The 16,069-nt window shown below is 42.2% G+C and overlaps 1 protein-coding gene across 1 annotated transcript in view; it reads right to left on the bottom strand.

The window, feature by feature from the left end:
• LOC106583186 (metabotropic glutamate receptor 2) overlaps nucleotides 1–16,069 on the bottom strand; it is a 97,455-nt gene that overhangs the window by 60,708 nt on the left and 20,678 nt on the right. The window contains exon 2 of the mRNA XM_014167087.2: nucleotides 9,005–9,747. Coding sequence (XP_014022562.2) covers nucleotides 9,005–9,532 — 528 coding nt within the window. The 5' untranslated portion in view covers nucleotides 9,533–9,747. The remainder of the gene's footprint in view (nucleotides 1–9,004; nucleotides 9,748–16,069) is intronic.

Genomic DNA, 16,069 nt, shown 5'->3' with positions numbered 1-16,069 from the left:
CAGTCTGGTTTTAGACACCACCATAGCACTGAGACTGCACTTGTGAAGGTGGTAAATGACATTTTAATGACGTCAGACCGAGGCTCTGCATCTGTCCTCGTGCTCCTAGATCTTAGTGCCGCTTTTGATACCATCGATCACCACATTCTTTTGGAGAGATTGGAAACCCAAATTGGTCTACATGGACAAGTTCTGGCCTGGTTTAGATCTTATCTGTCGGAAAGATATCAGTTTGTCTCTGTGAATGGTTTGTCCTCTGACTAATCAATTGTACATTTCGGTGTTCCTCAAGGTTCCGTTATAGGACAACTATTGTTTTCACTATATATTTTACCTCTTGGGGATGTCATTCGAAAACATAATGTTAAATTTCACTGCTATGCGGACGACACACAGCTGTACATTTCAATGAAACATGGTGAAGCCCCAAAATTGCCCTCGCTAGAAGCCTGTGTTTCAGACATAAAGAAGTGGATGGCTGCAAACGTTCTACTTTTAAACTCAGACAAAACAGAGATGCTTGTTCTAGGTCCCAAGAAACAAAGAGATCTTCTGTTGAATCTGACAATTAATCTGGATGGTTGTACAGTCGTCTCAAATAAAACTGTGAAGGACCTCGGCGTTACTCTGGACCCTGATCTCTCTTTTGAAGAACATATCAAGACTGTTTCAAGGACAGCTTTTTTCCATCTACGTAACATTGCAAAAATCAGAAACTTTCTGTCCAAAAATGACGCAGAAAAATTAATCCATGCTTTTGTTACTTCTAGGCTGGACTACTGCAATGCTCTACTTTCCGGCTACCCGGATAAAGCACTAAACAAAACTTCAGTTAGTGCTATATACGGCTGCTAGAATCCTGACTAGAACCAAAAAAAATTAGCATATTACTCCAGTGCTAGCCTCCCTACACTGGCTTCCTGTTAAGGCAAGGGCTGATTTCAAGGTTTTACTGCTAACCTACAAAGCATTACATGGGCTTGCTCCTACCTATCTTTCCGATTTGGTCCTGCCGTACATACCTACACGTACGCTACGGTCACAAGACGCAGGCCTCCTAATTGTCCCTAGAATTTCTAAGCAAACGGCTGGAGGTAGGGCTTTCTCCTATAGAGCTCCATTTTTATGGAATGGTCTGCCTACCAATGTGAGAGACGCAGACTCAGTCTCAACCTTTAAGTCTTTACTTAAGACTTATCTCTTCAGTAGGTCCTATGATTAAGTATAGTCTGGCCCAGGAGTGTGAAGGTGAACGGAAAGGCTGGAGCAACGAACCGCCCTTGCTGTCTCTGCCTTGCCGGTTCCCCTCTTTCCACTGGGATTCTCTGCCTCTAACCCTATTACAGGGGCTGAGTCACTGGCTTACTGGTGTTCTTCCATGCCGTCCATGGGAGGGGTGCGTCACTTGAGTGGGTTGAGTCACTGACGTGGTCTTCCTGTCTGGGTTGGCGCCCCCCCCCCTTGGGTTGTGCCATGGCGGAGATCGTTGTGGACTATACTCGGCCTTGTCTTAGGACGGTAAGTTGGTGGTTGGAGACATCCCTCTAGTGGTGTGGGGGCTGTGCTTTGGCAAAGTGGGTGGGGTTATATCCTGCCTGTTTGGCCCTGTCCGGGGGTATCATCGGATGGGGCCACAGTGTCTTCTGATCCCTCCTGTCCCAGCCTCCAGTATTTATGCTGCAGTAGTTTATGTGTCAGGGGGCTAGGGTCAGTCTGTTACATCTGGAGTATTTCTCTTGTCTTATCCGGTGTCCTGTGTGAATTTAAATATGCTCTCTCTAATTCTCTCTTTCTCTCTTTCTGTCTTTCTCTCGGAGGACCTGAGCCCTAGGACCATGCCTCAGGACCACCTGGCATGATGACTCCTTGCTGTCCCCAGTCCACCTGGCCGTGCTGCTGCTCCAGTTTCAACTGTTCTGCCTGCGGCTATGGAACCCTGACCTGTTCACCGGACGTGCTTGTTGCACCCTCGACAACTACTATGATTATTATTATTTGACCATGCTGGTCATTTATGAACATTTTAACATCTTGACCATGTTCTGTTATAATATCCACCCTGCACAGCCAGAAGAGGACTGGCCATCCCTCATAGCCTGGTTCCTCTCTAGGTTTCTTCCTAGGTTTTTGGCCTTTCTAGGGAGTTTTTCCTAGGGAGTTTTTCCTAGCCACCGTGCTTCTTTCACATGCATTGCTTGCTGTTTGGGGTTTTAGGCCGGGTTTCTGTACAGCACTTTGAGATATCAGCTGATGTACGAAGGGCTATATAAATACATTTGATTTGATGTAGTCCCCAAAAAAGTGTTAAACAAATCAAAACATATTTAATATTTGAGATTCTTCAAAGTAGCCACCCTTTGCCTTGATGACAGCTTTGCACACTCTTGGCATTGTCTCAACCAGCTTCATGAGGTTGTGACCTGGAATGCATTTCAATTAACAGGTGTGCCTTGTTAAAAATTAATTTATGGAAATTATTTTATTTTTAATGCGATGAGCCAATCAGTTGTGTTGTGACAAGGTAGGGGTGTTATACAGAAGGTAGCCCTATTTGGTAAAATACCAAGTCCATATCATGGCAAGAACAGCTCAAATAAGCAAAGAGAAATGACAGTCCATCATTACTTTAAGACATGAAGGTCAGTCAATGCATAACATTTCAAGAACTTTTAAAGTTTCTTCAAGTGCAGTCGCAAAAACCATCAAGCGCTATGATGAAACTGGCTCTCATGAGGACCGCCACCGGAAAGGAAGACCCAGTGTAACCTCTGCTGCAGAGGATAAGTTTGTTAGAGAAATTGCAGCCCAAATAAATGCTTCACGGAGTTCAAGTAACAGACACATCTCAACATCAACTGCTCAGAGGACACTACGTGAATCATGCCTTCCTCATTGAATTGCTGCAAAGAAACCACTACTAAAGGACACCAATAATGAAGAAGAGACTTGCTTGGGCCACGAAATACGAGCAATGGACATTAGACCAGTGGAAATCTGTCCTTTGGTCTGATGAGGCCAAATTTGAGATTTTTGGTTCCAACCGCGGTGTCTTTGTGAGATGCAGAGTAGGTGAACGGATGATCTCTGCATGTGTGGTTCCCAACGTGAAGGATAGAGGAGGAGGTGTGATGGTGTGGGGGCGCTTTGTTGGTGACACTATCAATGATTTATTTAGAATTCAAGGCACACTTAACCAACATGGCTACCACAGCATTCTGCAGCGATACACCATCCCATCTAGTTTGCACTTAGTGGGACTATCATTTGTTTTTCAACAGGACAATGACCCAACCTCCACGCTGTGTGAGGGCTATTCTCCAAGAAGGAGAGTGATGGAGTGCTGCATCAGATGGCCTGGTCTCCACAATCACCTGACCTCAACCCAATTGAGATGGTTTGGGATGAGTTGGGCCGCAGAGTGAAGGAAAAGCAGCCAACAAGTGCTCAGCATATGTAGGAACTCCTTCAAGACAGTTGGAAAAGCATTCCAGGTGAAGCTGGTTGAGAGAACGCCAAGAGTGTGAAAAGCTGTCATCAAGGCAAAGGGTGGCTACTTTGAAGAATCTAAAATATAAAACATATTTTGATTTCTTTATAATTTTTATTTAACTAGGCAAGTCAGTTAATCTTAGGGATAGGTGGCAGTATTTTCACGTCTGGATGAAAAACGTGCCCAAATTAAACTGCCTGCTACTAAGGCCCAGAAGCTAGGATCTGCATATTAATAGTAGATTTGGATAGAAAACACTCTGAAGTTGTTAAAACTGTTTGAATGATGTCTGTGAGTATAACAGAACTCATATGGCAGGCAAAAACCTGAGAAAAATCCAACCAGGAAGTGGGAAATCTGAGGCTTGTAGTTTTTCAAGTGATTCCCTATCCAATACACAGTGTCTGTGGGGTCATGTTGCACTTCCTAAGGCTTCCACTAGATGTCAACAGTCTTTAGAACGTTGTTTCAGGCTTTTACTGTGAATAGGGAGAGAATAAGAGCTGTTCCAACCAGGTGTCCCAGGATAAGGCATGAGTTCAGTCACGCGCGCAGCCTTGGGAGCGAGCTGAGTTCATCTTCATTCCTAAAGAGAAAGGAATCGTCCGGTAGGAATTTTATTGAAGATTTATGATAAAAACATCCTAAAGATTGATTCTATACATCATTTGACTTGATTCTACAAACTGTAGTATAACTATTTTGACTTTTCGTCTGGACTTAGCAAGCACGCGCCTGGAATAGTGAACCTACCACGCGAACAAAATGGAGGTATTTGGACATAAAGATGAACTTTATCGAACAAAACTAACATTTATTGTTGAAATGGGATTCTGGGAGTGCATTCTGATGAAGATCATCAAAGGTAAGTGAATATTTATCATGCTATTTCTTGAGTTTTGTTGACTCCAACGTGGCGGGTTTCTGTTTGGCTTGTTCTTGTTGTCTGAGCACTGTACTCAGATTATTGCAAAGTGTGCTTTCGCCGTGAAGCTTTTTTGAAATCTGACACAGCGGTTGCGTTAAGGAGAAGTGTATCTATAATTCTGTGCATAACACTTGTATATTTTGTCAAAGTTTATGATAAATATTTCTGTAAATTGATGTGGCTCTCTGCAAAATCACCGGGGGTTTTGGAGGCAAAACATTACTGAACATTACGCGCCAATGTAAACTGAGATTTTTGGATATAAATATGAACTTTATCGAACAAAACATACATGTATTGTGTAACATGAAGTCCTATGAGTGCCATCTGATGAAGATCATCAAAGGTTAGTGATTCATTTTAGCTGTATTTCTGGTTTTTGTGATGCCTCTCCTTGCTTGGAAAATGGCTGTGTGGTTTTTCTTATTTTGGTGCTGTCCTAACATAATCTAATGTTATGCTTTCCCCATAAAGCCTTTTTGAAATCGGACACAGTGGTTGGATTAAGGAGAATCTTATCTTTAAAATGGTGTATAATACTTGTATGTGTGAGAAATTTGAATTATGAGATTTTTGTTGTTTTGAATTTGGCGCTCTGCTATTTCACTGGCTGTTGTCAAATCGATCCCGCTAACGGGATTCGAGCGGGAAGGGGTCTCTAAGAGGTTTTAAGATCAAATTCTTATTTACCATGACGGCCTACCCCGGATGATGCTGCGCCAATTGTGCGCCGCCCTATGGGACTCACAATCATGGCCGGTTGTGATACAGACGGGAATGGAACCAGGGTCTGTAGTGACGCCTCTAGCACTGAGAAGCAGTGCCTTAGACCGTTGTCTTTATTATTATTCTACAATGTAGAAAATAGTAAAAATAAAGAAAAATCCTTGAATGAGTAGGTGTCCAAACTTTTGACTGGTACTATATATCCATTTGTGACATCTACATACAGAAGGTTACTTTTGTGAATGTCCCTGCAAACAATAATGAGTCGTTAGGACGACCCCGGGATGTCACAAAATGGTCACATGAAGTCATCAGGACGTTGTGTCATGGTCCACTTGAGGTTTTGTCTAGTTCCCAGTTGGTCTCTGTTTTTAGGATGTTATTGGGACAAAACCTCCAGGGGACCATGACACAACATCCCCAGAATGCGCTTAAAACGTCCTCGGGGACATCCACGGGACCAACCAGGAACATAGACAAAACTCCAGGGGACCATGACACAATGTCCTAAAAACGTTCAGGTGACCTTCAGAGGACCATGACAAAATGCCCCAAGAATCTCCTAAAAACATCTCAGGGTCAACCCGGGAAATATAAAATGTTCCCCCAGAGAATGTTCCCTTGGGACCATCATGCAACATCCTAAGGACCAGTAAAATGAAAGCCCTGGGAACTTACAGGGAACTAGTCAAAGGTTCCCCAGAGAACATTCCCTTAGGACCATCACACAATGTCCTAAGGACTAGTCAAATGAAAGTCCTGAGAACGTCCTAAAAAGGTCCTAACATTGTCCTCAGTGACGTCCTGGGAACTGACAGGGAACTAGACAAAGGTCCCCTAGAGAACTTTCATTTGGGATCATCACGCAACACTCATTAAGGTACGTAATGGAAACGTTGCCGAATGTTCTCAGGACGTCCCCTGTTTGCTGGGGTGCTTTTTTTATCTACACAGATTACTAGACAAAATGTAGTAGCTCCTGTTAAGACACAAAGAATAGTTTGTTTTCCTATGCGTAGTGCAGGTGGCTAAGTCCATCTGAATATATAGATGTGTGTGTGCTATGAACCGTCATTGCCTTGTTTCACACAAAATGGCCTTAGAACCTTCACCATTGATATGCTAATGCTGGGTGCTGTAAATTGAGATGCTACACTTCATTTCCAAATTACTTGTGAAACCACTCTTACCCTATAATTGTATTTATATTTTGAGTTGCTTGAAAGTTGATTTGATTTAACTTCAAGAATTGTTCTTGATTTCCCAGGCTCCCATCCCTGCAGGAAATTAGAATTTGTTCTTAACTGACTTACTTGCCTAGTTAACCTGTTGGGGATAGGGGCAGTATTTGCACGGCCGGATAAAAAACGTACCCAATTTAATCTGGTTACTACTCCTGCCCAGTAACTAGAATATGCATATAATTACTGGCTTTGGATAGAAAACAACCTAAAGTTTCTAAAACTGTTTGAATGGTGTCTGTGAGTATAACAGAACTCATATGGCAGGCAAAAACCTGAGAAGATTCTGTACAGGAAGTGCCCTCTCTGACCATTCCTTGAGCTTCTTGACTCTGTTTATTGAAGACTGAGGATCTTTGCTGTAACGTGACACTTCCTACGGCTCCCATAGGCTCTCAGAAGGCGGGAAAAAGCTGAATGATGTAATTCCAGCCCCAGGCTGAAACACATTAGCGCTTTTGGCAAGTGCTCTATCAGAGGACAATGGGCTGAGGCGCGTGCACGAGTCGACCCCATGTTTTTATTTTCTTTCGTCTTTGAACCTAAACACAGATTCCCGGTCGGAATATTATCGCTTTTTACGAGAAAAATTGCATAAAAATTGATTTTAAACAGCGGTTGACATGCTTCGAAGTACGGTAATGGAATATTTAGATTTTTTTTGTCACGAAATGCTTCGTGCGCGTCACCCTTCTTTACCATTCGGATAGTGTCTTGAATGCACGAACAAAACAGAGGATATTTGAACATAACTATGGATTATTTTGAACCAAACAACATTTGTTATTGAAGTAGAAGTCCTGGGAGTGCATTCTGACGAAGACAGCAAAGGTAATAACATTTTTCTTATAGTAAATCTGATTTTGGTGAGTGCTAAACTTGGTGGGTGTCTAAATAGCTAGCCCTGTGATGCTGGGCTATCTACTGAAAATATAGCAAAATGTGCTTTCACCGAAAAGCTATTTTAAAATCGGACATAGCGAGTGCATAGAGGAGTTCTGTATCTATAATTCTTAAAATAATTGTTGTGTTTTTTGTGAACGTTTATTGTGAGTAATTTAGTAAATTCACTGGAAGTATGCTAGTTCTGAACATCACATGCTAATGTAAAAAGCTGGTTTTTGATATAAATATGAACTTGATTGAACAAAACATGCATGTATTGTATAACATAATGTCCTAGGGTTGTCATCTGATGAAGATCATCAAAGGTTAGTGCTGCATTTAGCTGTGGTTTGGGTTTATGTGACATTATATGCTAGGTTGAAAAATGGGTGTCTGATTATTTCTGGCTGGGTACTCTGCTGACATAATCTAATGTTTTGCTTTCGTTGTAACGCCTTTTTGAAATCGGACAGTGTGGTTAGATTAACGAGAGTCTTGTCTTTAAAATGGTGTAAAATAGTCATATGTTTGAGAAATTGAAGTAATAGCATTTCTAAGGTATTTCAATAACGCGCCACGGGATTCAACTGGCTGTTGAGTAGGTGGGATGATTTCGTCCCGCCGACCCTAGAGAGGTTAAATAAAAGTTAAATTAAAAAATGAAAAATATTTCAACGTTTTGGTTCTTGTTTATTTTTAAATTATCAAGGCGAATCCATTTTCTCCCAAAGGGATATTAATATTATTTTAAAATACTATATGCTGTGATCTCTGATCATCTTGATAAAACCACATCTGAAGTTGCTATTGACCAATCCAATCAGATAAAAATACTATTGTATGTTTATTGAAATGTTGAATTCATCTGTGATGTCTTGGACAGTCTCTTTGTTTTGCTCTTACAAAGAAGAATGTAGCATTCCTTTCTAGCTTGCTTGCAGGAAGACATTTGCAGGAAGCACATTTGCATGTCCAAAGCAGAAGACAATGCTACCCGCCAAAGGACCCTCCTGAATTGTTGCTGCTAGGACTATGGACTACTGGTCTGAAGATTGTCTACCGTGACCACAGTGCTGGTCGTCCAGTAGTGAACACTTCTGTCTGATTCAGAATCAGATGTGATCAAGGTAAGGCGGCCCAGCTACCCGAAGTAACTGTTTACACTTTTATTGTCTTCTCAGGAATTTAGCCTTCTCCGTGTTGCTCTCCAAACCCCATTCTGTGATGCAGATATTATTTTGTGATAACATCCTGTAGGTCTGATATTCGATTGGAGCTTAACTTTACATTAATACTATTGATCAACAACTCAGATTTTGAATCCAAAAAACTCAGATGTAATAAAGGGGTCTCAGATTCATTGTCTCTTTGTTCCTGACCTGTGCTGGAGAAATACACTCTTTTTCTCTTTCAGGTTATGACTTCTATCTCTCTCTCTCTCCCTCTCGGATCATGCCTAGAATATTAATGCTAGTATTGTCTTGAGCTTTATGTCTTGAATAATGTTATCATTCATTTTAGAATATTAAATATCTGCCTTTGATATAGACCATTCTCAGACCTTCCTTGACCTTACTATTACTTTAACTCAACTATAGTCTCTTGCATATTGCTAAATTATCTTTATGGAGTCAGATATTCATTTTAAAAGATTTTGTCATATTAATTGCATTTTCTTATTACAGGTCATATATGATGAATATTACCCCACTACATGCTGAGTCAGTGCTGTACCTGTATGGAGACGTCGCTGTAGGAGCCTCCTATCACCCCAGAGATGGCCAGAGGGACGTCGTCATGGATGGCGTAGGAGCCATCAGGGCAGGTGTACTCACTGTCGTCCACCTTGGTGAGGGAGGCACGGACAAACTCCAGGCTCTGTTCCAGGGCGTAAGTGTCCTTAGAGCAGGTGTCCAGGATGTGGGCTCCCAGCCGTATCCCCGGCAGCAGGTGCTCGTCCTTGTTAATCTCGTCCAGGGCTAACAACATGGCCTCCAGTCTCTGAATCCCTCTCTGAGCGTTGATCTTCCCACAGTCCTCAGGCCCCTCGCCCTTCTGGTGCACAGGGAACAGCCCCCCTATGATCAGGTCTCCGTCCACTGTGATCTCTCTCTTGGTGTCCGTGTTGAAACCTGACATGGAGAGACCCAGTGGGGCCTGGGCCAGGAGGTACACACACATACACAGTTGGCAGAGGTGGGAGAGGTGGAGCGGTCGGGGCAGGGGGCACAGCCCCAACCAAGGGGACCTCCCCGGTGACATGTCCCTGGGCCCTGTGTGAGTCAGATCACTGCTGTCTGGTGCTTCTTTTATTTTGGTTTCCTCTATCTCTGAAGCTGGGGAGGGTACAGTACGCTAGCAAGGCACAGAGAAGCGTGGCACGGTGGCACCAGATCTCAAATCGCTAGATTTTTTGTCCTGTCTGAGGCCATCTACTGCATCAATGGCATTGTCTTCAAGGTTCTGGAGATTACAGCCTGCGGATCAAACAGAGGAGGAGTCAGTCAATGCTACAATACAATGAGACCTTTGTCTTACACACACACTTTCTCATTTCCAACAAATATCATCTTTACGAGACAGTAAAATTTGTGTTGTATTATTCCATTGAAATTTGTGTTCATAATAACTGATGTGGAAATAGGGATATTCACTGGATAATGACACATTGAAATAAAAGTGATGAGAGCATTTCTAATAGTTACACATACTGTATACAGTACAGCACTACATAGACTAGTGAAGGGGTACTCAAATTGGAGAAGGTCTGGTCACACAAATGTCCTAGCTGGCAAAGGTTCAGATGGATATTGTCTTTTATCACCTTAGTTACAAACCCGCACCTCGCAACGCATGTAACCCCAAACTGTTCACACCGTCTTGTTGGGGGAAAGAACATTTAGCAGTTTTAAAACCAAGTTCTTGCAATTCTACATATTTTGTCATGGGGTGAGAGAAAATGTTGCAGTTTTAGAGCCGATTTCTACACATTTTGCCCTGTCTTATGTATGTTCATATGATAGCTGAGTGACTCAACAAAATCAATGCCTCCTTGGAGTCGAAGCCCCTGGGCATATAATCTGGCCATGATAACTACAAGATTTAAGATAGTCAGGTAAGTTGGGTTAACCAGCTAACATGGGCTAGTTGACCAACTGGACATTTCTGACAGGTTATACCGTTTTTTTTTTTTATAAGTGTGTGGTCAAATTTCACAACTTTTATTACAAAAGCACATTTAAGCACATTTTCAGCACACAGAAATCACACAGTAACTTTTGCACAAAACCTCATCACTGTTTCATCTAGAAATACGTTTCATATAAAGTAATTGCCTTTCACAATGCAATATGCTCACAATCATTTTTATATGATTCTCTTCATTTGTTTAAATATATTTGACCATCACTTAATCCAACTGCACTTAAAGGCTAATCACTTAACCGCTTGGTACACCTATAGATTTTAAACTGGTTTGTCTACTATATACAGTGAGGGAAAAAAGTATTTGATCCCCTTCTGATTTTGTACATTTGCCCACTGACAAAGAAATGATCAGTCTATAATTTTAATGGTAGGTTTATTTGAACAGTGAGAGACAGAATAACAACAAAACAATCCAGAAAAACGCATGTCAAAAATGTTATAAATTGATTTGCATTTTAATGAGGGAAATAAGTATTTGACCCCCTCTCAATCAGAAAGATTTCTGGCTCCCAGGTGTCTTTTATACAGGTAACGAGCTGAGATTAGGAGCACACTCTTAAAGGGAGCAATCAATCAATCAGATTCCAAACTCTCCACCATGGCCAAGACCAAAGAGCTCTCTAAGGATGTCAGGGACAAGATTGTAGACCTACACAAGGCTGGAATGGGCTACAAGACCATCGCCAAGCAGCTTGGTGAGAAGGTGACAACAGTTGGTGCGATTATTCGCAAATGGAAGAAACACAAAAGAACTGTCAATCTCCCTCGGCCTGGGGCTCCATGCAAGATCTCACCTCGTGGAGTTGCAATGATCATGAGAACGGTGAGGAATCAGCCCAGAACTACACGGGAGGATCTTGTCAATGATCTCAAGGCAGCTGGGACCATAGTCACCAAGAAAACAATTGGCAACACACTACGCTGTGAAGGACTGAAATCCTGCAGCGTCCGCAAGGTCCCCCTGCTCAAGAAAGCACATATACATGCCCGTCTGAAGTTTGCCAATGAACATCTGAATGATTCAGAGGACAACTGGGTGAAAGTGTTGTGGTCAGATGAGACCAAAATGGAGCTCTTTGGCATCAACTCAACTCGCCGAGTTTGGAGGAGGAGGAATGCTGCCTATGACCCCAAGAACACCATCCCCACCGTCAAACATGGAGGTGGAAACATTGTGCTTTGGGGGTGTTTTTCTGCTAAGGGGACAGGACAACTTCACCGCATCAAAGGGACGATGGACGCCCCGTCAAATATTGGGTGAGAACCTCCTTCCCTCAGCCAGGGCATTGAAAATGGGTCTTGGATGGGTATTCCAGCATGACAATGACCCAAAACACATGGCCAAGGCAACAATGGAGTGGCTCAAGAAGAAGCACATTAAGGTCCTGGAGTGGCCTAGCCAGTCTCCAGACCTTAATCCCATAGAAAATCTGTGGAGGGAGCTGAAGGTTCGAGTTGCCAAACGTCAGCCTCGAAACCTTAATGATTTGGAGAAGATCTGCAAAGAGGAGTGGGACAAAATCCCTCCTGAGATGTGTGCAAACCTGGTGGCCAACTACAAGAAACGTCTGACCTCTGTGATTACCAACAAGGGTTTTGCCACCAAGTACTAAATCCTGTTTTGCAGAGGGGTCAAATACTTATTTCCCTCATTAAAATGCAAATCATTTTATAAGATTTTTGACATGCGTTTTTCTGAATTGTTTTGTTGTTATTCTGTCTCTCACTGTTCAAATAAACCTACCATTAAAATTATAGACTGATCATTTCTTTGTCAGTGGGCAAACGTACAAAATCAGCAGGGGGTCAAATACTTTTCCCCCCTCACTGTATGGATTTTGAGAACTACAGAAATAAAATGTGTGTTTGTAAAGTATAAACATCTAATGTACGATATATGATAACCATGCATAATGACTGCTCGTTATTGCTAATTGATTTCGCATAATGGTAACCACAATTGGTCACCATATAAAAGGGGGTTGTGTGAACACTTGCAATTTCTTTCAACATGGAGCAGAATAGACAGCAAGGGAGAAGAAGAAATCAAAGAGCTCGTGGACAAGGGACCCGTCAGAGAGGTTGGCATTAGCTCCATCAAAGATGTCAAAAAGTGGGCATGGGCCCCGTCAAAGAGGTGGACATCAAAGAGAGGGAGGCAGATGGCAGAGAACGGTTGTGTCTAATGATGTCCGGGCCATCGTCATTGACCATGTGGGAAACAGAGGCCTTACCATGGCAGAGGTTGACAGATTAGTTCAACCCAATCTGAAAAGATTAACTGTCAATTCGATCATGAGAACATTTCGCAGGATATGCACTATGCTTTATCATTACATTTACAATAAATGACATTGTAATGCATGTAAATTCACAAAACCTTGTACACTATTCTTACAGTATGATCTAGAGACCGTATACTCTGTTCTACCCTCAGAATTGACAAAAGGAGTGGGCAGTGGTGGAAATGGTAAGGGCTAGGACTGGCGGCTGTCCGAAATGAAGCAGGACATTGAGAACGATGACACCTTTGCCAATGTGGCATCCATCAGCCTACTAACAATCTCCCACCTTTTGAAGATGCACCAGATATGAAATACATTTACCTGGTCCCTTTTGGGAGAAACGACCAGGTGAAACAACTGCGGGCCTAGTATGTTCAGGTACAGCATTATATACTGTATTAGTGTTACTATTTGATTCACAATATCATATTGGAACTATACAGTAAAAATAAAAAACATTTTTTTTTTTTTAGAGGGTGATGGTGCTTGATGCTGTGAACCATCACAAGTATATCTTTGGTGATGAAGCGGGCTTCAACCTGGCCAAAACTCGGTGCCATGGGCGAAACCTCTTCGGGAGACATTCCAAGTGCCTGGATAATGTGGGGGAAACATCTCCATGTGCGCAGCTATCTCTGAAGATGGTGTGACAGGACGTAGGCCATTACTTAGATCCTACAATGCTGCACACCCCATTGTGTTTCTCAATTAAATTTAGTAGGCCTGTCAAGGTGAAGGGGTCACCTATGTCATTATGTGGGTCAATCTCAGGTTCCACTACGCAGAGGTGGTTCAGGCATGGTTTCGGGCCCATCTCTGATTTGTGACCATATACCTGCCCCCATACTCTCCTTTCCTCAATCCTATTGAGGATTTTTCTTCAGTATGTAGGTGGAAGGCGTACGATCACCATCCCCATGAGCGAGCCACCCTCTTTCTGGCCACGGATGAGGCATCTGATGAAATCAATGCAGACCAATGTCAAGCTTGGATTCGCCATGCCAAAAGGTTTTTCTTAAGGTGCATGACCAATGAGGACATTCACTGATGTGGATGAGAATTTATGGCCAAATGCTCAAGACTAAGCGGAGTGACACAGAGGAATCCAAGAGCAGACTCAGATGAGGAAACAGGGATGAATGAGCCAAAATATTTATTGTTACACAGGGAGATATGGAGTGCAAATCTGGGGAAGCTCGGATGAATTGCAGAAAAACCAGATGTGGAGACTAAGGTTGGAGTTAGCTGAGTAGAACAGGGTAAACAGGTCCTGAGGGGAATCCAAGGTAGTGGTGGTGAGTGAAATCCAGAGCAAGGTAGTTGGGTGGTGAGATGTGGAACAGGAGACAGGAGCCAGAGACAGAGCGGTAACAGCAATGAGAGGATAAATGGTGTCAGGCAGGGAAACAGGCACAGCAGAGTAACAGGATCTTGAATTATCATAAATGGCTAGAATCATGAACCGACTGAGCAGAGATTACAATCTGGCAGAGTGGAAGGACTGAGTATTTGTTGAGGTCTTGATTATGGAACGAATTGCAGCTGGTAGGGATCTGCTCTGACTCCAGCACACAGAGAGTGAGACAGAGACAGAGAGTGTACAGGGGTAGCAACTGCAGGTCAAGAAGTGACCGGATGAACACTAGAGGACGTAGCAGGAGCAGATGTGACACAAGACAGGCTTGAAGCAAGTGAATGTGTGCTAAACGTTATGTTTCTTCGTCATTTATTCAATTGTATTCAATTTCTTACATTTGATTACAGACAGTACACCCACAGTATGTTGCAATTATATCCTATTTTTTTTTTTTTTTTGCATGAATAATTGTAGAGGATGTCTTCATTGATCACACCTTTGATTACACACTGGATAGATATTATGAAAATTATAGATTCTGTCAATTTTGTCAGGTAATGTAAGTGTATTGCCCAATGTGAAAACGGTGTTATTTACAGTACTGTAGCATATGACTTTCAACAATTCTAAGGGTGATTTGAAACAGGTATCTTGCATTGTTTGCTATTTGATTGACTGGTAGTGAAAACAACTAAAGTGAAAAGATATCATTATGTTATGTTTGGTGATTAAACCCATGTTGTCATCACATTTCACAATACATTTATATTTTGAATCAATGGTTGTGCCGTGAGAGATGTTTACAATCCAAATGAATGCACAATGAAAGATTTTGAATGAAAGACTGGCTGTGTTACAAGTGTTACCAGTTTGGAGTTTTGTACTAAGACTTGTGAAAACGTACCACTTACTTGTGACAATAGTAACAAGGCGATAAAAAAACTGCAAATAGCTCTCTAAGGTCTGTCAGTGAACAACATGAGGAAAACTGCCCATACACTACCAAATTTCAAAATGACATCTTGTGCCTTATACTATAACTCAACAGAAGTAAGTTAAAAGCCTGATTCATTTCTTTAAAAAAAATGTATTTATTTAAGTCGGGACCCACTGTCCATATTGACCCCGTTCTGGATCCGGACCGCGGTCCACCTGTTGAGTATGGCTGGACTAGTGCATAGATTCACTATTTATATTCTCTTGTGTCATGTTACAATATTCATAAGGCCCTTTTCCCATTCCACATATGCAGTACTCAATAACATATTCCAAAAAATGACTAGGGGTCTGTCAAGTCATATTACAGTATAATGTGACATAATCATATGTTACATAGCCAGGATGTGATTAGACTTTTACTGTAGCTGTCTGGCTGAACAAAATAGGAAACACCACCAAACATACCGCTGTAGGATGTCACAGAAATCGTTGGTTTTATATATATAGTACTGTATATGGGGCGAGATGTTGATCTTGTTTCTTTGCACAGGTGTAGAACACAGATATAGGGTGTGTGATGTGAGTGAGAACATTGTGTACTGAGGGCGCTGGCTGGATCCTCCAGAGTGCTTTCTCATGTCTGAGTTCCTAAGCAGCTCCCTAGTGACCTACCAAATCACTCCCCCATGGTGAATCGCTTCCTTTGGAATAGTGTGTGTTTGTCTTCCTCCGTGCCTAAGGTGCCATGTGACTGTTCTGGTGTGAAACTCTCGGTCTCTCCCTTTCTACTCTTCCTCTCTCTCTTTCCCCTCTCTACATCTAGTTTCATGTCTAGCCTCATGTCTCTCATTGCAGGGAGATAAGTCTACATGCACGCAGACACATGCACACACAAACTGTATAAAAAGGTATCCATTGGAGAACACTGTAAAAAAACGATTTAGCAAACAAACAAACAAATACAGTGCCGTACACACACTCACAAAGACCTGTTGAAATCTCCCTGTAGCA

This window comes from Salmo salar, chromosome ssa22 (genome assembly GCF_905237065.1).
Source record: "Salmo salar chromosome ssa22, Ssal_v3.1, whole genome shotgun sequence".
NCBI lineage: Eukaryota > Metazoa > Chordata > Actinopteri > Salmoniformes > Salmonidae > Salmo > Salmo salar.
The sequence above is the reverse complement of the archived record's forward strand: the minus strand, read 5'-3'. Positions and strand labels throughout refer to the sequence as shown.